Raw genomic sequence first — 27,566 nt, forward strand, 5'->3', positions numbered from 1 at the left:
AGTGACTTGACAAGCAGCACATAGGAACTCTGTGACAGAGGCAGAGATAGAACCAGATTCTGTGGGGCAGCATTCAACTGCCTTAACCACGAGACCATCCTTTCTCCTGCTGCAGTCACCTGCCCCAGTATTACAAATAGTACACACCTTCAGGTTCTGCAGTGATTAAGGCAGGGGTCCTACAGACAAGTTTCCTTCCCTACACAGCCCTGAGTTGTCAGGTCCATCCTGTACATGGAATAAAGCAAGGATCCAGTGGAAAAAATATGTGACCATATAATTAAAGACTATCATAATGCATATACACAATGGGGCTGAATTAAGGTTGCACAGGCAATCTTAATTCTGACATTGCCTCACTTTTGAGTGCTTGAATTTGCAACCTTAATAATCTTCAAGTTCTGTTGTATTTAATATAAATTACTGTCTTATATGCATTTTGTTGTGCCTGGCAAACCCAGAGCTATTCTTCTATACGTCATTTTCCATTTTTCCTTGTATTGATAGATACATATCTTTTGCCAGTAAGCATAATTTTATTGCTGTACATTATTCACTTACATAAAAAGTTAAAAAGAAATACACTAAACCACAGCAGACGAAGCACAATAAAATGCAATAGTTTAGAAAACATTAGTCTTTTTTCCAGATGTTAAAGACTGTGATGAATTCTGCTCTTGGTTTACACACATACAACTCCTGTGGATTTCATAGGAAGTGGAATGTATATTATTATCAGTTCCTGGGAGCTCGTTAGGAGAAAGCCTCCTTAACTAGTCTAAGTGCCTATCTTATTTTCTATTTAGATTCTCAGATATGCCGTCACAGTAGCTGAGCACCCATGATCTCTATTGATTCCACATGTGCTGTACAAACAGGGCTGGATTAATGCAGGGGCTTTAGGGACTGCAGCCCGGGGCCTCAGGCTAAGGGGGGCCCCACAGGCCTGCGGGCTGTATGCAGGCCCCTGCTTCTTTTCATCTGGCCCATGGCAAGTCTCCGCACCGTGGGCCAGACACTGGTCCCCAAACCTCACCTCCCTGCCCCCACTGGGGCTGGAGCCACAAGCACCAGCTCGCCAATGTGTCCCTGTGGCTCCTAGGCAAGGAGCATTCAGGGAATCTCTGTGTGCTGCCCCCGCCCCCAGCGCCGGCTCCACAGCTCCCATTGGCCGGGTACCATGGCCAATGGGAGCTGCAGGGGCAGCGTCTGCGGCCATGGGCAGCATGACTGCGCAGAGCGGCCTGGCCCCTCTGCCTAAGGGTTGGACATGCCAGCTACCTCAGGGAGCAGAGCAGCACGGAGCCAGGGCAGGCAGGAATCCTGCTTTCGTCCTACTGAGCCGCTGACCAGGAGCCGCTCGAAGTAAGCACCTCCCGGCCGGAGCCTGCACCCCACACCTCCTCCTGTACCCTAATCCCCCTAACCCAGCCCGGAGCCCCCTCTGGCACCTAAACCCCCTGTCCCAGCCCTGAGCCCCCCTCCTGCACCCAAACTCCCACCCAGAGCCCACACCTCCTGCTGCACCCCAACCCCCTGTCCCATCCCTGGCCCCACCCCAGAGCCCACCCCCCCCAGCTGGAGCTGCACCCCCTCCCACACCCCTGCTCCAAACCCCCAGGGGCCCCACAAAATCTAATAGCCCCGGGCCCACAGGAGAGTTAATCCGGCCCTGTGTACAAGTAGTCATACAGGAGAGACTAAAACTTCCAGAGACCTGTCCTAGCATGCATTGGGCTTTCAGTGTAAAACTCTTCAGTTATTCTGAAGTCCTGGTCAGGAAGAACTCAGTGCTATGAAAACAAAGTGTATCAAATATCAAAACCACCTGGATCTGAATTTTGTTCTTTCTGCTATCCTTAAAATTAGCATTTTAAAGTTTTAACTTAATATCACTATTTTCTTCTTAAAAAGCACTTTAAAGAAGTTCGTTTTGTAATATTTTAGGCTTAGAAATTGGGCATCTAACTCCCCTAGGCTTCTTTGGTCACTTCAGCCTTAAATTATTATATTGGAAAGTTTGGACTATGGTGCCTGCCACTTCCCTTCATAGATTCATAGATATTAAGGTCAGAAGGGACCGTTATGATCATCTAGTCTGACCTCCTGCACAATGCAGGCCACAGAATTTCACCCACCCACTCCTGCGAACAACCTCTCAGCTATGTCTGAGCTATTGAAGTCCTCAAATCGTGGTTTAAAGACTTCAAGGAGCAGAGAATCCTCCAGCAAGTGACCCGTGCCCCATGCTCCAGAGGAGGGCGAAAAACTTCCAGGGCCTCTTCCAATCTGCCCTGGAGGAAAATTCCTTCCCGACCCCAAATATGGTGATCAGCTAAACCCTGAGCATATGGGCAAGATTCACCAGCCAGATACCCAGGAAAGAGTTTTCTGTAGTAACTCAGATCCCACCCCATCTAATATCTAACATCTTCAGGCTTTCTTCATGCCCCAGGTAGCATCAGCCAACCTATTAGCCTTTTGGGAATGAGTGCATTTCTGCCCCCTGCCAGAATACCTTGGAATCCTTTCTGCCTTACACTGAGATCAGAGTTCATTTTCCTTCTGTTTGAAGATGGCTTATAGGGGGTATGTCTGCACTGCAGCTGAGAGCAAGTCTCCCAACTCGGGGAGACAGACTCAGGATAGCAGGGCTCAAGCTGGTGCACTAAAAATAGCCATATGGAAATTCCAGCTCAGGCAGAAGCTCGAGCTCCTAGGCTTCAGAGCTTCACCTTCAGCCTGAGCTGGAAAGGCCACATGGCTATTTTTAGTGTGCTACTGCCATAGGCAGCAGGTATAATAAGCCAGAGGAGGCTATGGCTCCCCTGACGCAGCCGCTTCCAACCCGCCACCGGATGCCTGGGCCATGGTGGCCCCACCTACGCTCTGCCTCTTCCCATCCCTGTTCTGCCCCTTCCCCAAGACCCGCACTGTCCGCCACTGCCTGGCTGAGTCACCTCCTCTCCTCCACTCCACCTCCCTCTCCATAGGTCCCTGCAACTCGCTGCATCCCTGTGGGCGGTGGGGGGCTTCACGGGGAAGAGGGTGGAGGGAGAAGGGATGCTGGGAGCAGCGGGCAGTGGGGGCCTCGAGGGGGAGGAGAAGGAGGAAAGTGACGAGTGGTGGCAGCGGGGAAGGGAGGCCTGGGGCAGAGCAGGGGTGCTGTGGGCAGAAGAGGCGGGACAGGGAGCTAGCCTCCCCCAGGGGAAGCTTTATCCGCTGCTCATGGCCAGTGCTAGTCTGTCTACCCAGGCTGGGAGGCTCGCTCCCAGCTTCAGTGTAGACATATCCTAGGTGTAAACCTAGTAAACTAAATTGCAAAATTATCTTAAGACAATTTTCATTAGAAAATTAAAACCTCCCAAAGTTTAGCAGTATAGAATCATATCTGGTTTAAGACCTAAGTAATGCTTCACTAGTTTGGGTAACATCTTGTAATTACTATGGTTTTAAGCAAGAGGAAAATTCTTACATTCTTAGTGTTTGTATGTTTTTCCAGCATCCACTTCTTTCCCTGTGTTTTATTCCTGAGGTTCATGTGTTTTTCCAGGCTGTCACATCTTCCTTTGTGTCTCGTGTCTTTTTCTTGCTCCCCTTTTCCACTCCAGTTAGCGTCTCAAAGTCTGTCTGACCCATGCTGTTTCACTGAAGTTGTCCTTTTTCCCTGTAACTTAGCATCACAAGGTCCATCTCTAATGGAAAAATGATCCATTGCTGATATTCCTATCCCTCTCCCTATGTGGTGTTGAAATCAGTCTAACTGCTAGTATTGATAGAATAAAACTGCTGTCACCTAGAGCTAGTCAAAAAACAGAAATAAATGTTTGCAAAAAAGTCATTTTCATTCTGCTGGTTTCAAAAAGGAACAATTTTTTGTTCAAAATTTTTCATGAAAATGTTTTATAAAAAAACACAAGCTTGATCCTCCCCATCTCCTTTCCTTCTTTTAATCTCTTTTTGCCTTTCTTCCCCTTTCCCTCCCCTTATTCCTTTTTTCATATTGGCACTAAAAAAGGTGGTGGGAGAGGAGGAAAAATGGGTGAGGGAAATGTATAAACATTTTCACAAAATGCAAAACTCAAAAATGAAAAAAAACAGACTACATTTTCCACAAAATGTTGTTTAAATAATGGAAAATTTTGAAAAACCTCAAAGCCCCAAAACTATTTAATAAAAAATAAAGTGGTCTTTTTTTTTTTGACAAAAAAGATTTATGCTCAGAAAGTTTTCAGCCACTTCCATTTTCAATACCACAATGGAAAATGGAGAGAGACCTGGTAGAACATGAAGTCTATCCCATTTTTTGTAATGGTGCTGAAAGGTTGTTTTTTTGTTTTTTGTTTGTTTGTTTGATTTGCACTGATACCATATTCAATTCCAGCCAAAGAAAACCCCACTGGTGGTAATCATGGATCTAATAAATATTTCCATCTCTACCTATGTGATCCTATAGTCTTAAGGGCAAATCTTGCCAGAGAATCCTCATCCTTCACACTAAGGCTATCAAAGAGCAAAGAGGACTGGAAAAAGCTAGTACTTTTCCAATGATGAAGTGGGACACTGCTCAGAGAGGGCAAGGGAAAAATAACAGAAAATGGGGAAAGAGCAATAGCCAAGGGAAAAAAAGTAATTTGTGTTAATTTCCTGTGTTTATACTGATACATTTGCTATTATTTTTAAAACTTTACATAATTGTATGTAATATATAAAAAATAGATGAGAAACATACAAAGAGAAATTCCAAGATATATCAAAAATGAATAACTCCTGTGTGCACCAGATCTCAGGCCAAATTCTGCCCCAGGAGGATACATGTAATTCACATGGACTTCATCCTAGAAGGGAAGATTTTTATTTATTTAATTAATTAATTTATTAAACTGCATAAAGCACTGGATGATCCTGGCAGGTTGCACAAAGCTGGTCCGTCTAATAATAAAAATAACGAGGAGTCTGGTGGCACCTTAAGGACGAACAGATATATTTGGTCATAAGCTTTCGTGGATAAAAATCCCACTTCTTCAGATGCATGGACAAGATGCATCTGAAGAAGTAGGTTTTTTACCCATATGTTAGTCTTTAAGGTGCCACCGGACTCCTCATTGTTTTTGTAAATACAGACTAAAACGGCTACCTTTCTGATGTCTAATAATGGCTCATGCTGGTCGCAGACCCAATCCTGTGAGTTTTGCCATCACGTTCCATGAAAGCAAACTTGGGCTTCATGTCAAGTGGCAGCTAGTATCCTTATTCATTCTTTTTCACTCTTCATTGACTTGATTATTCTGGGACTAAGTTATAACCTTCTCTCAAAAATGATTAGTTTTAGGCATGTCACTCATTTTAAGGACCAGATCCTGCCCTGGTTTACATCTTGGGGAACCCCTGTCAGTTTCATTAGGGTTGCACAGGATGTAAGTTAGGGCAGGATCAGGTCCTATATCAGCAACTTCAGTTGACTATGCAGATAAATTCTATTATTAACCTAGTTTTGCATGTGTATAATTCATGTTTGCTTGAAATGATTGATGGTCCTTTCATTTGAAGATTTCTTTGATAATGTCAACAATTTCTTGTAATATAATTCACTTTTGTTTCTACATATCTTGAAAAGATTATTTTACTTGGATAATAAAACATGTCTTTCTATATAAAATGCGGCTTATGTGTGTATGTGTCACGGATCGAGAATTCTACCCAGGATTATTATGATGAATGTTAGAAACTATTCATATGATTTTGGTGGGATGAAACTGTTGTCCTTCCACCAAGTATTTTCATGTGAGTGTCTGATTTCTTTCCACCACCACCCCCATTTCCTATAATTAAAAAAAGTGTTACAACAACATACCTACAGTTTGAAATCTGTAGTGAAAACTGAAAAGAACCCAACTGTTTGTATATTCCCTGCTGCACCCAACATAGACTAAGTGGAATAGCAGACAGAAGGAGGCTTAGAACTGGAATAGCAGAGGTGTTGTAGGTCAAGATTTAAGTACTTTGGTAAAGCTATGTTGGGAAACTTGCACACCATCTGCCTGCACTCAAGTCAGTCCTGTAAGTCCCTTGCTTTTATCTGCACTATATTTATTCATATTTTTGACAAGGAGAAATGTATTTGACGCAGCATATTACAGCAAAGGCACCCAGAATACACAAACAAATTAAATCCTTATTCCGACATTTTTGCAGAAGGTTGTTTATATGTAGGACGTACCTTAAGCACTACATATAATTGTAAGGTTAATTCATTTACCTAAACAAATTTTACTTCACTAGAATTTGTAGTCTGCCTGTTTGTGTCAGTATGGAACTGAGGCCAGGCTGGGGACTTTGGAACAGAGTGTTTTTGGGAGCACATGGAACATCGTGGATGAGCCAGGGAGTAGGATGGGTTTGGTCAGTCGGATTGCCAGCTGCATGGATCCCCTGGCCACTAATCCTTCAGGGGGGAATGGGATGGCATATAGCTAATACTATAACCAGCTGCAGTAGCAGCCATTGACCAGACAGTCCGGTGTTCTACTTCAAGCCTCTAGGCCAGGGGAACAAGTCTATCTTCCAAACCTCTGTGTGGGTCCTTCACATAAAACCCATTTGCTGTTTACGAAGGTGTTGTGAATTTCCCCCTGCTGTGTGTCTAGCGCCTGGAAGGACTATACATTTAAGTGTTCTTATTTAACCCACATCAGTGCTACCAACTGTAGGTAATATGCACCACAAAAGCCCAGATTTTATCTCATTGTTATAAAACAATTTCTTCCCTACTATGTTCAGGCACATCAATTATTAACTTGCACTTGAAAACATTACATGTACTAGAGTCATCTATTCTCTTCCCATCATTGTGAATGGAGCCTTTGATTCAATATTAACCACACAGGAAACACAGTGTAGGTGGAACAGTTACATGCCTGACTCAGAAGGCAAAGCATCTGAAAGGATTTATGTTTAAGATGTAACTCCATCGGGGACATATGATATGCATAGAATATGAAAGGAAGCTCTTTATAAAACAACTCTGTTTTAAACATATTTGACTTAATTCATTGCTAGTGTCCCTTCACTGACTTCAGTGTAGTTACACCAAGAAAAATTTTGGCCAGTTGTTCTTTTGTATTTGTATGACCCATGAGAGTTCACTGATTTATAGAAGCTAAAATTAAGGCATTCTAAAACTTTATTTTTAGCTTTCTAAACCCTGACCTTGTACCTAACATGTAATCACACTGTTTTAACCACAGTTTCCTCAATTCAGTGATTCTGGCCCAAATCTTGCCCACCTAGCTGCTCCATGCATGCTCATGGCCCAAATGGCAGTGTAACTGGTGTGATTCTGCCAAGTGTAGGAGATAGCAGAATACAGAGATACCATGTAGGAAGTTCACTCCCATTTTGGTCCATAAACATTGCTCCAAAGGCACTCGGTCTTCTGTAGCAATAAGGAGTGGAGTTTGGAAGTTAGGCAGAGACAGATCAGGAAAAGGTGCAGAAGTGTTGTCGATGGATCTGCAGTTATGCACCTCATAGCCAGTTCTCTTCTGTCCTTTCTCATTTGCAGGCAGGGGGGAAAGCAGTGGAGATGGAGCAGCTTTGCTACCATTCTGAGGAGATTCTATCTATTCTATGTTTCAAAAAAGAACTAGATAAATTCATGGAGGATAGGTCCATCAATGAATATGAGCCAGGATGGGCAGGGATGTTGTCCCTAGCCTCTGTTTGCCAGAGGTTAGGAATGAGCAACAGGGAATGGTTCACTTGATGATTACCTGTTCTGTTCGTTCCCTCTGGGGCACATGGCATTGGCCACTGTCGGCAGACGGGATCCTGGATTAGATGGACCTTTGGTCTGACCCAGTACGGCCGTTCTTATGTTCTTCCACCTCCAATGTCTCCCCTGTGGAAAGGTCATTTACATAGGCTTTGCACAGGGTCCAAGATTTGGGCAGTTCCTAATTATAAGTCGACATGATATATTGATTCAGCTTCTAGTTGTAGGCAGTGATCAGCTACTTGTCTATCAATAGCCTCATCGTGCACCATTTTTTAAAAAAATACATTTTCCCCTTTATATTATAGGACACCCCTAGGGTTTTGTATTCTTTAAAAGTTATTTGCTATTTTAAACACAAATACAAAGAGTGACAGAACAATCCAATAGATGTTCCATTGCACAACATTGCTAACAGGAAAAGTAGTATTAGGAAACTATTTCATATATTTTTTGTCTTTTAATGCTATTTAGTATCTGTGCACAGAACTGTCAATGACCTTGATGCTGCAAACACTTAGGCCTGTGAGTAACTACTTTCACCTGCTGATAGTTACTCACAGACCTAAGTGTTTTCAGGATCAGGGACACTGATGTTAGTGGGAGTCCCATGAGTGCAGTCTGAGACCATTAATCAGATTAATGAGCAAACCTGTCTATTTTGTTCCTTTTCTTGACTTCATCATAAGTCAATTACAGTTTTTAGAAACACCACGTAAGGAACATATTCTATTAGCAGCTGAGAAAGAAAAGGGTGAAGAATAGCTTTGGGGCTAACGCACAGGACTGAGTGTCAGAAGACCTGTATACTTTCTCTAGCTCTGCTTTACACTTCCTTTGTAACCTTGGTAAGCCAGACAGAGGCAAATCCCTCCTCCTTCTGCAGAGGATCCTGCCTGCTACAAGAGAAAATTGTATGTGTGTGTCAGCATGTGGGGAAGCAACACATTTAGACAGCCTGTCATAAATATAAAGGGAAGGGTAAACCCCTTTGAAATCCCTCCTGGCCAGGGGAAAGCTCCTCTCACCTGTAAAGGGTTAAGAAGCTAAAGGTAACCTCGCTGGCACCTGACCAAAATGACCAATGAGGAGACAAGATACTTTCAAAAGCTGGGAGGAGGGAGAGAAACAGAGGGTCTGTGTCTGTCTGTCTGCCTGCTGCTTTTGCCAGGGATAGAACAGGAATGGAGTCTTAGAACTTTTAGTAAGTAATCTAGCTAGGTATGTGTTAGATTATGATTTCTTTAAATGGCTGAGAAAAGAATTGTGCTGAATAGAATAACTATTTCTGTCTGTGTATCTTTTTTGTAACTTAAGGTTTTGCCTAGAGGGGTTCTCTATGTTTTTGAATCTAATTACCCTGTAAGATATCTACCATCCTGATTTTACAGGGGGGATTTCTTTATTTCTATTTACTTCTATTTTTATTAAAAGTCTTCTTGTAAGAAAACTGAATGCTTTTTCATTGTTCTCAGATCCAAGGGTTTGGGTCTATGGTCACCTATGCAAATTGGTGAGGCTTTTTATCCAACATTTCCCAGGAAAAGGGGGGGTGCAAGTGTTGGGAGGATTGTTCATTGTTCTTAAGATCCAAGGGTCTGGGTCTGTAGTCACCTAGGCAAATTGGTGAGGCTTTTTACCAAACCTTGTCCAGGAAGTGGGGTGCAAGGTTTTGGGAAGTATTTTGGGGGGAAGGACGTGTCCAAACAGCTCTTCCCCAGTAACCAGTATTAGTTTGGTGGTGGTAGCGGCCAGTCCAAGGACAACGGGGGGAATATTTTGTACCTTGGGGAAGTTTTTGACCTAAGCTGGTAAAGATAAGCTTAGGAGGTTTTTCATGCAGGTCCCCACATCTGTACCCTAGAGTTCAGAGTGGGGGAGGAACCTTGACACAGCCTAAACTAGGTATGCATAGCCCTGTGTGGCACAGGTCTATGAGGACTTTCTGTGCAACTATACAGATCCACTGGCCATTGCCCCACAGATGTGGGCAGGAGGCAGGTGTTGTGGAGATTACTCTAGCTCTAAGGATAACAATGTGACACTCCTCTGCTTGGGCAGTGTTAGGACAGGATCTCTAAAAATAGGAACAATAATACCTATCCCCACAGGGGGTAGTGATTAAGTTCCCCAGATGCATTTTGGCATAGAATGGCAAGGTATTCTCATGGGATCAAATCCTCAGCAGTGCTGCGAAAGAAAAATGGATGGTACTGAGCACTTGTAGTAGTGACTTTTCTTTATGTTCTTTAATTCAAAATTAATTCTGCATCCAAGATAAGGAATATGAATATTCTTAAAACTGGTTATGCAAAATAAGTACTGACTGTCTGCAGTGTGTTTTTGTAACCCACACACCTTCTGGGTGTGGTGTTCTGTCCCATTTAGTGGCACTGAGACCACTAAGAGAGAGAGAATTAAATATGTCTGCTCTACACCCTTAGCTAACAGCCAGTTGGCTTTTAGCTCATGGGGTGGAGGCTTATGCACTAAGCGTCAGATACCCCAGGTTCGATCCCGCCCGCCAATGACCAGGGTCTGTTGGCATTAGATTTTGATAACACAAATTCTCACCCCTTCCTACACACAGGAGCCAGCCATAATGTTAACACTAAAGCTCACCCATAATATTGTAGATCTCAATCTTACAAAAGGTCCACAAGTACAGCCCCTTACTCCCATGTGAAGTCCCACTGGACCTGTCACAGAGTTCTCTACTCACCCCTGGGGTGCCTTCTTGTTGCTGCATCTAGGGAACAGCTCCACCGAGTCTGAAAGCCCCTTCTGTCTTTCACTCACTTTGCAGCCCCTCTTATGATCCAGGAATTGCAGTGCTCCCTCTTTGTGGCTTGGGCCTCAGACCAAGTCACTATCATTTTCCCCTTTCGGGGAATCAAAGTCACTGAACTGGTTGACCAGGTATCATTCCTGCCAGTCCTCCAGTTCGAAGCTATGCCACTTCCCCAGTGACTAGTAGGGGAACTGAGGCCCACCCTGTACGCTGGATTCCATCTTAGCAACCCTCAAATTAGTGTTCAAGGTCTGCACTATTTCAAACCTTACAGCTGTTTTCCTGATCCTTTTCCTACCACATCTCTATCAGGCTTTCACTCCACCACCCTTCTTGGTAAACCCTTCCTCGGGACCTGGACCTGAAGCTTCTACCTTCCCCCTGGGTTTCTTCCTTTCTCTGTCTAAACCCAGAGAAAGACTACAGGCGTGCACAATGCCACCTTTTTCTTCTTCAGTTCTGTGGTGTAGCAGACTCACTTCCTGAGTCTATGACAACATGCAGTGTACTGCATATCTTGTTCATGACTTACAGTCTCACACCTTTCCCAGTATTCTTAAAGAATTGCAAAAGAGTAGGTTTTTTTAAAATTGGGCCTAGGGTTGCCAACACTCCAGGATTGTCCTGGAGTCTTCACGAATTAAAGATTAATCTTTAATTAAAGATTGTTATGTGATAAAACCTCCAGGAATATTGCCAACCAAAACTGGCAGTCCTAATTGGGCCCCATTTTCCACCTCTTGCTGCTGTAAACTTTCTGACTTTATACCAGCCCTGCCTACTCCTGTCCAGGTGGGCTCCATGTCAGTGCTTTCCTGTCAAACATAAACTCTCCCTCAGTGTGGCCTATCTGGTAACTTAGCCTCTCCTGAGCCACACTGACTCTTCCCAGGCTAGTGTGAGGTGAACACCCCACCACAGGGCCATACTTACACAGCCCCTTTTTAGGGCTGGAGCCTTAAATATACCGTACCACAAAGGGAAATGAAAACTTCTGGATTGAGTATAAGGGCCCTATCTTGCAGTCTCTTGTGATTTTGCTTTCAGCAAATAAACTTCAGGATTGAAAACCCAGGGGCGTAACCCCTCACTTTGTTAATGCACAGCTGAATCAGCTCCAAAGTTTTCATTTCTAGACCAGAGATTTCCCAACATTTCATACTGTGGACCACATTTTTATAAAGAAATTGTCTCTGGCCTTCACCCCATCTATTCCCAATAGCATCATTCTGTTATTCTTGCTAACATAGACACCTCCCAATCGCAAGTGCATGGACCACCTCCTTGCTGCTTCACAATCACATGCATTACCTTCCCCTACATCCTTCATGATGCACCATCTCCCCTTCCATTCACAAGCATGCAGGTCCCCTTCCTTCCCAGTCACTCTCACATGAACTACTTCCCAGCATTTCCGCGATCCTGTAACATTCTAGTGGCAACTACAGCAATTGTTTACAAAAATTAATATTAGGAAAGTATTGAATGTGTTTTAGTTTCAAATGCGTTAGCAGCAGGAAACAGGAAGGTGGAGTGAGCACTCTGAGATCGGCAAGCTCGCAAAGGCCACACTGAGAAACCCTGCAACACCCAATTGTTTTCAAAGGGAGTCAGTGTTAGACTGACCCTTATAACAAAATGGTATTGTATGTACAGGTTTCAGAGTAGCAGCCGTGTTAGTCTGTATTCACAAAAAGAAAAGGAGGACTTGTGGCACCTTAGAGACTAACCAAATATGCTCAAATCAATTGGTTAGTCTCTAAGGTGCCACAAGTCCTCCTGTTCTTTTTATTGTATTTACAGTAACTGCCCCTACATGGCAGCATTGCTACTGGGCCACAGCGTGACTTGGGCCATTACCACGGCATACGCCACGCCGGCGGAAGTGGAGCAGGGCCCTGGCAATGGCACTATTGCCATGCAAGGCCAACCAGGGCAGTGCCCTGTGCGATGCAAGACGGAGCTGGGTAGGGCCACTCGGGCTGAGGCTGGGCGTGCCAGAGCAGAGTGTCACCACATGAGGTGGAGCAGATCCGTGCCGCTGGCGCCAACGCCACATGAGCTGCGTTGCCACCGGTACCAATGCCACCCGAAGCAGAGCAGGGTGGCGTCAAGGCCACGCAAGGTGACTAGCGTGCTGCCACTAGGGCCAATGCCACAGAGGCAGAGCAGGGCAGTGCTGCCAAGGCCACGGAGGTGGCGCAGGGCGGTGCTGTTGGTGCCGCTGCTACACGAGGTGGAGCAGGGTGGTGCGAATGCCCCGTGAGGCGAGGAGGGCGGTGCTGCTGGTGCACGCCAGGAGCCCAACACCTGGGCTGCGTGGCTGCTGGGGTGGGTGCGCCTGTGGCTGAGCGGCTGGGCTGGGTGGGTGAGCTCAGCAGCCCCAAGCCTGGACTGACACACAGGGAAGCTGACTGGGTGCCACCCGCCCCCCGGGGCGCTCAGTCCCTGCGGAGGCCTCTCCCCTCCTGCGCCCCGCCAGGGCCAAGCCGCCTAGCAACAAGCAGCCGGCGCCGGCCGCCCAGCCCAGCGCCAGGGCAGGGGGCGGGCTCTTCCGGTTCAAGTCGGAGTGGAGGAAGCCGGGCGGCCATCTTGGATCCTCCATCCCGGAGCGGGCGGCGCTGAGCCGTGGAGTGGGGGCGGGGGCTGCAGGCTGCCGGAGCCGGCCCGCGGGGCTCCTGACACCCGGCTCGGAAGGCGCAGGGGAGCCCGGGCCAGCCGGGCGGCGGAGCGGGTGGGGGAGGCCCGGCATGCTAGCGGAGGCCCGGTGAAGCGGGGCTGGGGGGAGAAGGGAGGGGGAAGCGCTTCGGAGCGGGCCTGCCTGGCTGCCAGTGCTCGGAGCTGGCTGCGGAGCGGCGGCTTGTTTTCCTGGCCGGGCTCTGCAGCGCCCCGCTGCCTTCTCCGGGCCGCTCCCTCGCCCCCCTCAGCCCGCTGCGCTCTGCAAGGATCCCCCCGCCCTCCCCCTCTCTGCGCGCTGGGCTCCTAAGCTGGCTGTAGGATGAGCCCGGAGGACTCCCCGGGGGAGACGCTGCTCCATCGCCAGGCTGGAATATAGCTCGGAAGTGGGGTGGCGGCGGTGGAAATAAGCAGCCCCCCCACCCCTTCCCTTTGATGGTGGCCCTTCGTAACCGCTGTCTCGCAGCAGAGTGACAAGCATTCTTGGGGGGGGGGTGGTCGGCTTTTGTTGGGGGAGGGGGTGTTTTGTTTTGCTGTCGCAAGCAGCCAGTGGCTCCGGCACAAGCGAATTAAAATGTCCACTAGAACTCCCTTGCCTACGGTGAATGAACGCGACACCGAGAATGTAAGTAACCCGGGCCGCCGGCTGGGCTTTCTGGGGCGGGGGCGAGTGGGCGCTGGGTTGGCCGGACCTGCCCGTCACCCAGGGAACGGGTGGGCTGATGTGCCTTGGGGGCTGTGTCGCTTGTGTGGCTGAATGTGACTGCTCTACACAAAGGACGGCCTGCGTAGAGAGGGGTGGTTGTATTGTGTCCAGACACACAAATGTCTCAGAAGAAAAACTGCTAGAGAGAAATGTGCATTTGTTTCAGCAGTTGTTGGCCCTCTCTGTGCCAATATAAACCCATAGTTGTAATTTGAATGAAAGACCCTGTACAGAATCAAACTGTGTAATTTAAAATCCCCAAAGTGGAGCCTGGCATTGTGGGTATATATTATGTTCCTACTGTTGTGACACTGGTTCAAGGCACTGTCCTGGCAGCTGGATGCTGTTAAACATCTGATGAAGTGAGCTGTAGCTCATGAAAGCTTATGCTCAAATGAATTTGTTAGTCTCTTTTTCTTTTTGCGGATACAGACTAACACGGCTGCTACTCTGAAACCTGTTAAACAGATGTTTCACAGGTGTGTGAAGAGTATTGTTAGTGTGAGTGCTGTCATTGAGGTCCAATGCCTGCTTATTAAATTACTTAAATTACGGTTTAACTTAGTGTTTTTCAAGAGCTTGCTTTACTAGTGGTGGTAAAAAAAAAAAAAAAAAAGACAAACCCTGTAATGTTTTAATGATGTATCTTATATGGTGCAAATTCAGTACTGTCTCGTATATTAGTGATGCAGAATTTGAGAAAAAGAATCCATCTGATCTGATGTTTGTAAGCTGAAATGTAAAATAATCGCTAAAACAAGCCAATAAAGCACTAGTAAACAGGGTGCAGAGAACAGTCCTGTACTGGCAGGGGAGGACTCGATGACCTAGATAATAAGTCTTTCCATCTCTAATTTGTATGATTATTAATGACTAGAATAATAGTTTTATTGTCACTTGTTCAGATGATATTGGAAGGTCCCCTTTTCTGAATTAGCAGCAAAGTCAGAAAGTCCTTCCTCTGTTAAAAGGTAGTATTTGGCAGTGAACGCTAAACATATTCTAAATAAAAGTGCATGTTTTTAATGAGCTCAATCAAACAGTAATATAGTTAGCATTTTATCTGAAATATTTTTAATATGTAAATAAATTGTATGTAGAAACTTAATATAATCAAAAATCAAACTCAGTGAGACAAACCCTCTCTAAGTAGGAACCTTATTTGCTTAAAGTTGAGACCAAACTTATTTGACCTCAGAATAATCATTCTAAAAGGAAAAATTATTAGGAAAAAAACTGGTCTTTTTGTGTGAGAAGGTATGCAGATGAGTTGTAGTTTATACTGCTCTGAAGCACAAATTAGCAAAATCAGTGAGCATTATTCATATTTCTTTCTTTATGAATATAACCCAGTGTCCTTTAGAAACTATATGCTGGGTCTAAGTGAAAGTGATTGGGGAGAGAGATACCTGTTTTGGACTGAAATAAGGAAAAAGAAGATTTAGGCTGAATATTAAGAAAAACTGCTAGATTTGTTAGAGAGCAAGTAGCCTTCTAAGGGAATTGGTGGAAGCCCTATTGCTTGAGACATTTTAAAACAAGACCAGACAAAGCATTAGAAAACATGCTGCATAAAAGAATCACTGCATTGGCAGGATTTGGATTTTATTGACATAATACTCATTTCTCACTTCTATGATCTTTATTTGTTTTAGCCTTTGGTACAACCTGCCGGCTAAGGGCTGTATTGAGCAAAAAGTCAACTAAGCATATTTTGTTGCAGAATCTCAATGGGCTTCAGCCCAAGGGCCAAAGCTGCCGTGTGGAAGAAAAGCATTAAAAATGAAAATTGTAGTGGCCTCTTGTATTCAGCTGAACTTCCAAATGGCTAAAACAGATTCCCCTGTGATGTTTTGCCCAGTCATCGTACTCCTAGCTGCATTGGATCAAAGTTTTTAAATTCCATTTTGGCCTCATCTTGATCAACCAGTCAACAGTGCCCTTGTTGCCAAGAAGGCCAGTGGCATTTTGGGCTGTATAAGTAGGGGCATTGCCAGCAGATCGAGGGATGTGGTCCTTCCCCTCTATTCGACATTGGTGAGGCCTCATCTGGAGTACTGTGTCCAGTTTTGGGCCCCACACTACAAGAAGGATGTGGAAAAATTGGAAAGAGTCCAGCGGAGGGCAACAAAAATTATTAGGGGACTGGAACACATGAGTTATGAGGAGAGACTGAGGGAACTGGGATTGTTTAGTCTGCGGAAGAGAAGAATGACGGGGGGGATCTGATAGCTGCTTTCAGCTACCTGAAAGGGGGTTTCAAAGAGGATGGATCTAGACTGTTCTCAGTGGTAGCAGATGACAGAACAAGGAGTAATGGTCTCAAGTTGCAGTGGGGGAGGTTTAGGTTGGATATTAGGAAAAACTTTTTCACTAGGAGGGTGGTGAAGCACTGGAATGGGTTACCTAGGGAGGTGGTGGAATCTTCTTCCTTTTGAAGTTTTTAAGGTCAGGCTTGACAAAGCCCTGGCTGGGATGATTTAGTTGGGGATTGGTCCTGCTTTGAGCAGTGGGTTGGACTAGATGACCTCGTGAGGTCCCTTCCAACCCTGATATTCTATGATTCTATGAAACCACTTTAGAAATTGTTTAAAACTGGTTCTATAATTTGGTTTAAATCCTAGTTTAATACGTTGGAAACATGTTATTTGACATTGGGGCTAGAGATGAAGTTTTTTTCCACACAGGGTATTTCATTCTGGTTTCAAAATACAGAACAAACTCCTCAGTAATTTTCTTAATTAATGTACAGTGCTTGTCACCTTTGCTTACAGATATGTCACTTTATACTCTGATCAAAGCAGATTTGCAAGTTAAGCAAAACTGAGCTGGGTGACCACTCAGGAATACCTGTAATTAGTAGTATTGTGATTCAGTAGGCTAATTCTTCCTTTTTAGTCACACTGAACCAAAACCCAAATATATAGTACTGTACTGCTTGAGGTGCTGCCTTTCAGATGTCGTGACCATCAATGATAAAAACATTTGCTCTGTGATCTTTAATGTAAAGTGTTGTTCTGGCCAAATTTAAACTCTGATATTTACATTCTTTCTGCCTAAATTACCTCTAAATTCAGTTGGATACAAAATTAATTTTATTCCTGTTTTAATTCTAAAATACAGTATCATTCACTCCTAGTCTAACTGTTCTTCCACCTCCAAGATGGTTGTATTTTATTAGAAGGTAAAATGAAGCCTTAACTACCTAGATGAGGCTTAATTAGTTAATGTTCCTAAAGAACTTTGATCTTTAGATGAAAGGTGCTTAGAAATGCAGAGTATCCAGGGAGCCTTTTGGCCATGGTCATGGGACTCCGTAATGTCTTCTGTATACTAGGAAAATTACCTAGTGCTGATAAAGGGTGCAGTTTAACCAGTGTTAAGTCTGGTTTAACTGGACATATGGGCAAGGCCTCCTCATCAGTGCTTAATTTTTTTTTATTTTTTAATAAAAGGCAATGTATAGCTCTCTTTGTTACTGAAAGATCCTTCAAAACGTAAACCATTAGAGTGGAAAGTTTGTGTCAGTCGTTTTCCCTTAAGGCCATTGGTTATTCATGTTTCCCAGCCAAGAAGGGCTGGCCATTGAGGTTCAAGAATCTGTGACCAGGAGTCCCTTATATTTCTCAGGAAAAGGATCGGGGTGATTCATATATAGGGGAGCTATCTGACTTCCACTGATAACACGAGGACTGCTGCAGGCTGGCTGACTGCCTGAAAATGAGCTCTGAGCTACCATTGTAGCTTCTGGCCACAAGGGTGGAGCAGCTCATCTTAGGAACCTGCTAAGCTGAAGGCTGTTGGCCAAACCTACTAAGTCTCCTGGTATTTCAGGGAGACTCCCATATACCACCAAAAATTCCCAACTCCTGATTTAATAACGTCGCCCACATAAAGATCCATTTATGTCAAATTAATAAATTCAGTTATATTACCCAGAATCGTATGCATCAGCTACGTATGCGCATCAGCCTCTCTTTCTCCCTCAGTCAGTGAGAGACTGATGCACATGTGTGACTGACTCACAAGATTCTGGGTAATGTAGTTCAGGGTCTGTAAAGTGCTATTTAAAGTAAGAGGGTGAAACAAGGCATCTCGCGGTCCGCCAGGGGCTTACCCTGAGCAATCCGTGAACCAAGTTTGGGAACCCCTGCTCTAGAGAACAGAGAATGGGGAAAATAAATGGACAGAATGAGAGGAAGGTTTCTTCTTGAAGAGAGAAGATGAGGAAACTGTAGCTAGAAATGAGAGGAAATATAAATGGCATGGAAATCCTTCGAATCAATGAGATTTTAAAAAACATGAAGAAATGGAAGGGGTGAGATAACCACTTTCAGGCTAATTAATTTTATTTATTTATACTTCTATTTTATTGTATTTCCATTACATAAACTGTATATCTGTAAAGGGGTGAGGTGACTATTTTGAGCATTTATTAATTTTGCTAACTACCCTGAATTCTAAAGTTTAAATAATTGGAGAAAAATAACTACAATTTGCCCTTTAGTAATCTTCATGACCACAGTGAATGTGGTGGATTACCCATTTAAAAAATGTTGAGATGTTGGCAGCTATTACTTCTGAGGGCATTCTGCATCAAAAAAATAAAAATTCTGCAAGTTTTATTTGTCAGTAAATAAATGCAGAGGCTCCACATGGCAGTGTGGCGCATAGGCCACTGGCTGCATGAAAGTGGGAGATCACCCTGCAGTTCCCCCACTCCCACACTGTGGACACGGACTCAGCGGTGAGGCTGCACCTGACTCTGACACAGTACAAGGCCTGGGTCTGCCCCAGAAACACCCTGGGGCCCTGCCCCTCTGCGCCAGGCACACCAGATGTGGGCAGGCAGGCTCAACCAGCAGGATGCAGATGTGAAGGGGCTCAGTGTGGGGGGGTCCAGGTGTGGCGTGAGAGGGTTCTCTGTTGGACAGTCTGGGTGCAGGCAGCTCAGTGTGGGATCTGGATACACAGAGGCTCGTTGGGGGGTTCCAGGTGCAGGGGCAATGGGACTCTGCAGGGGCTTTCAGATGAAGGTGGTTGGGGCTCAGTATAGCGGTGTGGGGGTCTCAGCAGGGGAGTGTGGGTGTTGGGGGAGTGGGGTGGGGGTCTGCGTGCAGCTAGTTGGGGGTAAGTGATGTGGGGGCTCAGGGTGGTATGGCTCATCAAGGTGGGGGTTTGAGTGCAGGGAGCTCAGTGCGGGGGTGGTCTGAGGTTCAGGGATGGGAGTCTGGAGGCAGGGGGTCTGGGTGAGGGGGGCTCCAATGCAGGAGTTGAGGTTCAGTGGGGTGGGGTTCGGGTATGGAGTGCTAGGGGGTTCTGCGTGTACGGGGTGAGGCTTGGCAGGAGTGTCTGGGTATGGAAGGTCTGGATGCACGGGGGTTGGGAGGATGGGGGAGCAGCTCCCCTACAGTGACCCCTCCCCCCCTGCCCCTGCAGCTGAGGTGTGATGGGGGCAGGAAGCAGGGGAGGATGCTGAGCTTCCTGCAGTTGTGGGAGGTTTCTTGGGGTTGGCCTGACACAGCCGCAGCCACTCCTTGCAGGGGAAGAGGAAGTCCCGTCTCTGACGGGTTCGGTTACAGAGACCCCCTTGGGAATGTCACCTGATGTGCTGGAATTACCTTTGAGCCCATTTTCCACTGTCAGCTTCAGACTCCAGAACCCTGCCTTGTTGAGCCAGACACGCTAGTCTGCTGCAACACAGACCCAGGTCTGGTCCACACACCCAAAGCTGCAGACTTCAACCAAAAACTGCTCAGCAAGTTATCTATTTCCAGCACCCAGACACCCAGTTCCCAATGGGATTCAAACCCCAAATAATTTCATTTTACTCTGTATAAAGCTTATATAGGGTAAACACATAAACCATTCGCCCTTTATAACACTGATAAGAATGGCCCTTCTGGGTCAGACCAAAGGTCCATCTAGCCCAGTATCCTGTCTTCTGACAGTGGCCAGTGCCAGGTGCCCCAGAGGGAATGAACAGAACAGGTAATCATCAAGTGATCCATCCCCTGTTGCTCATTCCAGCTTCTGGCAAACAGAAGCTAGGGACACCATTCCTGCCCATCCTGGCTGATAGCCATTGATGGACCTATCCTCCATGAATTTATCTAGTTCTTTTCTTAACCCTGTTATGGTCTTGGCCTTCACAACATCCTCTGGCAAGGAGTTTCACAGGTTGACTGTGTGTTGTGTGAAGAAATACTTCCTTTTGTTTGTTTTAAACCTGCTGCCTATTAATTTCATTTAGTGACCCCTAGTTCTTGTGTTATGAGAAGTAGTAAACAACGCTTCCTTATCTACTTTCTCTACACCAGTCATGATTTTATAGACTTCAATCATATCTCCCCTAGCTGTCTCTTTCAAGCTGAAAAGTCCCAGTCTTATTGATCTCTCCTCATACGGAAGCCGGTCCATACCCCTAATAATTTTTGTTGCCCTTTTCTGAATCTTTTCCAATTCCAGTATATTTTTTTTGAGATGGGACGACCACATCTGCACACAGTATTCAAGATGTATTTCTTGAGTGGTAACAGCTAATTTAGATCCCATGATTTATATGTATAGTTGGGATTATGCTTTCCAATGTGCATTACTCTGCGTTTGTCAACATTAAATTTCATCTACCATTTTGTTGCCCAGTCACCCAGTTTTGAAAGATGATCTATATATAGAGAGAGAGATGCACAGATGTTTGCTCCTCCAGGTATTAATCACTTACTTTGGGTTAAATAACAAAAGTGATTTTATTAAGTATAAAAAGTAGGATTTAAGTGGTTTCAAGTAATAACAGACAGACTAAAGTAAGTTACCAAGCAAAATAAAACAAAACAGGCATGTCTAAGCCTAATACATTAAGAAACTGAACACAGGTAAATCTCACCCTCAGAGATATTCCAATTTCACAAACTAGACTCCTTCCTAGTTTGGGCCCAATCCTTTCCCCTGGTACAGTTCTTGTTAGTTCCAGCTCAGGTGGTAAAAGGGTTTTTTCTCATGACTGCAGCCCCCTTTGTTCTGTTTCACCCCCTTTTATTGCTTTGGCACAAGGTGGGAATCTTTTATCTCTCTGGGCCCCCACCCCTCCTTCTAAATGGAAAAGCGCCAGGTTTAAGATGGATTCCAGTACCAGGTGATATGGTCACATGTCCTGTGAGACCCCCCCCCAAGCCTCCTTTCTTCCCACCTGACTCTCAGGAACACTGGAAGGCTTACAAGTAAACAGAGCCATTTACAACCAATTGTCCTGGTCAATGGGAGCCATCAAGATTCTAAACCACCATTAATGGCCCCCACTTTGCTTAATTACAATAGCACTTAAGAGTAATACTTCATATTTCTAGCTTCAGATACAAGAATGATACATTCGTACAAATAAGATGAGCACGTTCAGTAGATTATAAGCTTTTGCATAAAGCATATTCCAGTTACATTATATTCACACTCATTAGCATATTTCCATAAAACATATGGAGTGCAACGTCACACCGTCCTCTCCTGCCGCCAGCCCAGCCGGGAGTAGCAGCTGATCCCGGCTCAGGTTAGGAGCCACTGGCTGGGGTGTCCCCAGCGCCATAGTGATTTACCTCTCCCCTGGCTGCTCCAGATGCCTGAAACACAATGTACCTGCACTGCTAGGGAGTGGTGTTTGATTGCTCTTGCAGCTTCCCTGTCAGAAAGTCATTTTTCTGCAGGGAAGCAAAGAAATCTGTGGGGGACATGAATTCTGTGCATGCACAGTGACACAGAATTTCTCCAAGAGTAAACTATGCTTGCACAAACCAAACCACAAGTAGGTGGACTCCACTTCTGCAAAAGGAGGTTCCTGGTAGCTCTGAAGTCCAGTCACTCCCTTTTTATTTCAAATGAGTGAGTGAAGTTTGGTGTGGGCCCAAAAATTCATCTTACTAACCCTCCCAAAATCCTAAATCTGGCTCTGAAAGTATTATATTATTATTTAAAGTACATTAATTTATGCAAATTAGGGTGTTTGCAGACAATCTGGAAGATTAGATTTGATTTATGCAATGTTTACCAGAAATGTCCTATTATAAATAGAAGTATGTAACCGGAAGGCTATCTCTGGCAACATGAAATTAGGGTCAGAAAAATTCTGTGTACCTATTACCAAAAGAGGTTTTTTTTAGACTCCTCCTCCCCCCTCCCCCCCTCGAGGGATAGCTCTCCTTGAACGTTTTCATAAGATATTTTAAACATTGAGATAACTGAGAAGAGAAGGTTCAGAGGTGACTTGATTACTGTCTGTAAGTACCTATATATGGAACAAATATTTGATAATGGGTTCTTCAGTCTAATGGAGAAAGGTATGACACCATGCGATGGCTGGAAGTTGAAGCTAGACAAATTCAGATTAGAAATAAAGCATAAATTTTTAACAGTGAGTTTAACCATTGGAACAATTTACTGAGGATCATGGTAGCTATTCCATACTAGCAATTTTTAAATGATGATTGGATGTTTTTCTAAAAGATATGCTCTGGGAACTATTTTTGTGGCAGTTCTATGGCCTGTGTTATATAGGAGGTCAGACTAAATTATCATAATGGTCTCTTCTGGTCTTGGAACCTGTGAATTGCTATAAATTAAATTGCCACCTTCACTTAGAAGAAATTAAATATTAATAATATTATATAGTTACATGGGAAACTAATAATATAGTTACATGGGAAACGCCACATGACATGTTTTGTGCTTATCACAAATTTAAATTAAGAGTGTGAAATATACTCCTTTGGATTTTTTAGTAATTGGGATACCTTTAAATACAGCATTGTACTTCTGGACTACATCTAATATGTTTGACTATTCTTGTAGTGTACTAAGAGTTAATAGTTTGACATGTTAAAGTTAGGCATGTGACATGCCAATTTGAACTACCCTGAATCATCTAATCCAATGGTTCTCGAACTTTTTTTTTGCGGACCACTTGAAAATTGCTGAGGGCCTTGGCGGACCACTTAATTATATTTCCAAATGTTGTTTGTACCGTTAGCTAACTATTGTAAAGCACTTTGGATAAAAGCGCTATATTAAAAAAACCCTTAATATTTTTTTTGTTCTGCAAATAAAAGCACACAACTCATATTTTAATATCAGTAGTCTTACCTTTCTAATGCGATGGATGTGCCCTCTCTCCCCTGCCGTGGCAGCCCCTGAGCTGGGGATGGGAAGGAGGAGGGTCTCTCCCTCTCTCCCATGCTGTGGCAGCCCCTGAGCTGAGGCTGGGAAGGAGTCGGGGGGGTCTCTCCCTGGCAGCCGCAGCCCTGGAGCTGAGGAAAGTCACCTCTTTCTCTGGACACTGCAGCCCTACACGTCCCAAATTCTCCCCCCCACTTTTCATCCCACTGCCCCCTCCCACCTACCTCCTATTCCCCCAAAGGACACCACCTCACCTTACATGTGTGTCTTCTCCAGGGTCCAGGCACCTAATTAGTGGAGCCATGCCTGTGCAGCTCCACTAATTTGGTGGGTGGCCCTTCATTGTCTCTTGTGCGGCTGTCCAGGCGCGCACCTTAGAGGGATCTATCTGCGGACCACCTGAATGGAGCTTGTGGACCACTGGTGGTCCACAGACCACAGTTTGAGAATCTCTGATGTAATCTGTATCTCCCAAGTTAATTGGGTGTTGTGGCACGGCTAAAATACCTTTTTTGGGATGAGTTTCACAAAATACATTTTTGCATTTTGATTAAGTGGTTTCCATTCTTTCTGTTTTACACCACATTCACAAACAACTAAAAGAAAACTGTACCCCTCTAGCTTGACCCAGAAATCTTGCAAAGAAACCAAACAACTTCTCGTTGACTAAAAATCAAGAGTGGTGCAAGCATAGATAATTCTGGGTAAGATTGTAGGTAAGTGTCCCTCTCCATCCCCTGTTTCTCACAATAGCATATGTTTTCGCTACTTCCTCCCATGCTTGGTCAAATACCACATCGTTCTGGGACTGTGCTGGCACAAAAATGGGAGGACTAAGGGCTTGTCTACACTTAAAGCACTGCAGCAGCCGTAGCTGCGCTGTTGTAGCACTTAGTGAAGATGCCACCTACGCCGACGGAAGGGTTTCTCCTGTACGTATAGATATGCCATCGCCGAGAGTTGGTAGCTAAGTCGACAGGAGAAGCCCTCCTGTCAGTATAGCACTGTCTAGGCCAGGGGTTAGGTCAGTATAACTACATCGTTCAGGGGTGTGGATTTTCCACACCCCTGAGCAGCATACATGTACCGACATAAGTTGCTGGTGTAGACCAAGCCTAATCAAGCTTCTTTTGAGGATGGGAGAAGGATACCTTGTTCTGTTTAGAGTGGAGAATGTCCTCCACTTAAATCTGTAGAAGTTGAACTGCAATGGAGATATACTTAATAGACTATATATGCATGTAGGGGTTGATTTTGAGGGGTGCTGAGCACCCTTAGTTTCATTTAAATCAATCTCTTGAGGTCCAATTTAATAAGTATATTTATGGGTCAAAGCATGTGTCTTCTAAAATGGCATCTTGTTGTGCCATTGTATATCTAAGCTTTTATATCAGATTTATTCCTGCAGGATTAAAAGTCTAAACAAGGTTTTTCTAACTGCAAGCTTGACCTGGTGTCTGGGTCCTTTTCGTTTCATACATATTTACTAACAATGATGATTCTGGAACCAACTTAGTTGGCAATTTTATTGATGATGCAGAGTAGAATGTGGCTTGCTCCTCTTCAGCTATTACTCTCCAGTGCTGATGTTAGTAAATATTCATTTTGATCAGTAAATAAAGCAAATATTACTTGGAAAATGATAAATTTCAAATCCAGATATGTGAATATCAAGTGCCTTAAACTTTATTTTCTAAACGCTTCCACCCTTGGGTATGTTTTGTATTAAACAGGATTCCTATGTTGGGTTTTGTAACCTGTGATTAGCACTAGACAACAAAATACACTTTTATTTTCATATAGTATATGGAGTATGGCTCTCACTGATCATTTGCTGTGTCTGTTGGAACTGAGAAAAACCAGCGATGTGACTACACCGGAAGGGGTCTCCGAGGCAGAGTAGCAGCAGCACCCTTAGTAGCCTATTGCCCTACAAGAGCAATTTGTCTTTTGTCTATGGTTATTGAGCCTTAACTAGCAAATTATTCCCAGTTCTGGATCTTTGGTGTTATGATCACCAGCTTTGTCACTGAGCTTCTGTCAACAGAACTCTTTTTGTCCAACACAGTTATTAGTATTTCTCATGCAGAGCTAACACAAAACATTTGAGGGATGGAAATTTCTTTGCCACATATGGCAGGGCATCACACATCCTGTTGTTGGCCAGTCAGTGTTGTTAGCCCTCGCATGTCTATTGAATGCAGTGTTTTGGGGCTCTGTCACATTTGCTGAGACTAAGTGGGTGTGTCCCCAATTCAATTATTTTCCTCCCAGGGGAATTAGGGGTATGTGTCATGATGTCTAGGCTATTTGTACTAAAGATTAATTTCTCGATCTTTTTTTTTTAAACTGATTGTTGTTTGGCAAGTGTGACCTTGTTTAACTGGCCAATCAATTTCATTGAGTGTCATACTAGTTGGACAAATGGCAGAAGGTTATCTGTCTGAGGCCGTAACACTGTATTTTCACAATAAATTGTTTCTTTTTGAGAGCAAGACTCTGACTTGGAACCATCCAAACCATCTCACTAAATGCTTATGGTTTAGTGATAGAAGGTTCCTTTATCCACTTCTTTAGTCAAATTCTGCCTTAACTTTTATATGCTCTATTTGATCACATTGACCATAATGGTGTGATGGCACATGTAGAAACTATTACTCCTGGGGGAATTCTGCGCCACTGCGCATGTGGAGAATTTATGTCCCCCACATATTTCTTTGCTTCCATGCAGAAAAATGACTTTCTGACGAGGAAGCAAAGGGAAATGACGAGCGGTCATGTGACCTTCCCCAGAAGTATGTTTCTGGTGCCCAGAGCAGCCAGTAGAGAGGTTAATCACTGTAGGGCAGGAGGCTGGCCTGGGGAAGACCCTGCTGGTGGTTCCTCCCTGTGCCAGGCTCAACTGCTAGTCTTGGCTGGGCTGGGGAGCACAGGACTTCCTCTTCTCCTGCATGGCATCCAGGGTCAGGTCAGACACACCCCCACATTTCTCCTCCAGCTTCAGGAAGCTCTGCAAACTCCTCCCCTCCTTCCCCCCCCCCTCCCCCCCGCTTCCTGCACCCATTGCTGCTCAGCTGCAGGAGGAGGGATCCCTGTACAGGGAGCTGCTCCCCCATCTGCCCAGCCCCTGAGCATCCAGACCACCTCATACCTAGACCTTCCCACTGAGCCTCATCCCCCACCTTCACTCAGAACCTCCCCCCCAATGAGCCCCCCTCCCTCTGCACCATCCCGACGAGCCACCCACACCCGGATCCGCACCCCACCGAGCCCCAACCAGCTGCATCTGGATCCCAATTCCACTGAGCCCCATTCCCCCAGCAGCTGGACCCTACAGTGAGCTCCCCACGCCCAGACCCCACCATGCTGAGCCACAACCACCTTCACCTAGACCTTCCTTCAGAGTCCCATTACCATTGCATCCAGAACCCCACAACAAGACCCTATGCATCCAGATCCCCCCCCGTACCCGGATCCTCCACTGAGCTGCCCGTACCTAGATTGCCCCACACAGAACCCTGTCAACCCACATCTCTATCCCCCCACACTAAGCCCCTCCACACTTGGATCCTGCCTTGCTGAGCCTGCCTACCCCCATGGAGGGGTGGGGCCCTGGGGTGTTTCTGGGGCAGGCCCAGTTCTTGCGCTGTCAGGATTGGGTGCAGCCTCACCACTGACTCCATGTCCCAGGGAGGAACTGCACAGTGATATTCCACCTCTGTACAGTCAGTGGCATGTGCTCCCCAATGCCATGCTGGAGCCTCTACATTTGACAAATAAAATTTGCAGAATTTTAAAATGTGTGCAGAATTTTTATTTGGCACAGAATGCCCTCAGGAGTAAAACTATGTACTTCTGCTAATGCTCTAGGGGCCAGATTCTGTCCCAAGTCCTTACTTGTGTTGAATAGTACGATGCATAGTCCCATAAATGTCAATTGGATTATGTGTGAAGTAAGGTACTACTACTCAGTGTGAATGAGGGGAGTGAACCTGGTGTTAAATACCTTATGGTGCTCTAATATTTCCAGTAACTTGATAATGTGACTTATTAAATGGTAATGGGAAATTAAATTAAATTCTACTTCACCTGTATTAGAAGTAACACTAGGTTACTATGAAACTGAATTTCAGACATCCAATATGTTATGTTTGCATTCTGTGTCCGGGCGTGGACAATGAAAAAACTTGTCAGTTTCTTGGTTTTACTTAATTTCTCAAATATTTGCATGATGTTTGAATTATAAACACTGCAGGGAATGCGATTTTTAACGTTTTTCCATTGAAATTTAAAAAAGCACACATGGTGCAGCTAGTTTAATGGAGGCAATAAGAATCCTGTCAATTTCTTTCCAGAGGGTTCTGTATAGCAGCCATAAACATTGATAAGTCAGGTCACTTTACTTCGCTGTAGCACTAAGCTATGGGTGACTGCAGAGGCAATGGAGATGTCTACAG

The 27,566-nt window shown here is 44.9% G+C and overlaps 1 protein-coding gene across 5 annotated transcripts in view; it reads left to right on the top strand.

The window, feature by feature from the left end:
• Nucleotides 1–13,169: 13,169 nt before the first annotated feature.
• Nucleotides 13,170–27,566, top strand: part of MARK3 (microtubule affinity regulating kinase 3) — a 112,616-nt gene continuing 98,219 nt past the window's right edge. For 2 of the 5 annotated variants that reach the window (XM_077819424.1, XM_077819425.1), the window contains exon 1: nucleotides 13,171–13,866. In XM_077819424.1, coding sequence (XP_077675550.1) covers nucleotides 13,816–13,866 — 51 coding nt within the window. In that variant the 5' untranslated portion in view covers nucleotides 13,171–13,815. Of the gene's footprint in view, nucleotides 13,867–27,566 lie in introns of all 5 variants that reach the window. The other 3 variants (XM_077819426.1, XM_077819428.1, XM_077819427.1) reach the window with 3 other exon arrangements.

The sequence above is a fragment of the Eretmochelys imbricata genome, chromosome 6 (assembly GCF_965152235.1).
Source record: "Eretmochelys imbricata isolate rEreImb1 chromosome 6, rEreImb1.hap1, whole genome shotgun sequence".
In the NCBI taxonomy this organism is placed as follows: Eukaryota; Metazoa; Chordata; order Testudines; family Cheloniidae; genus Eretmochelys; species Eretmochelys imbricata.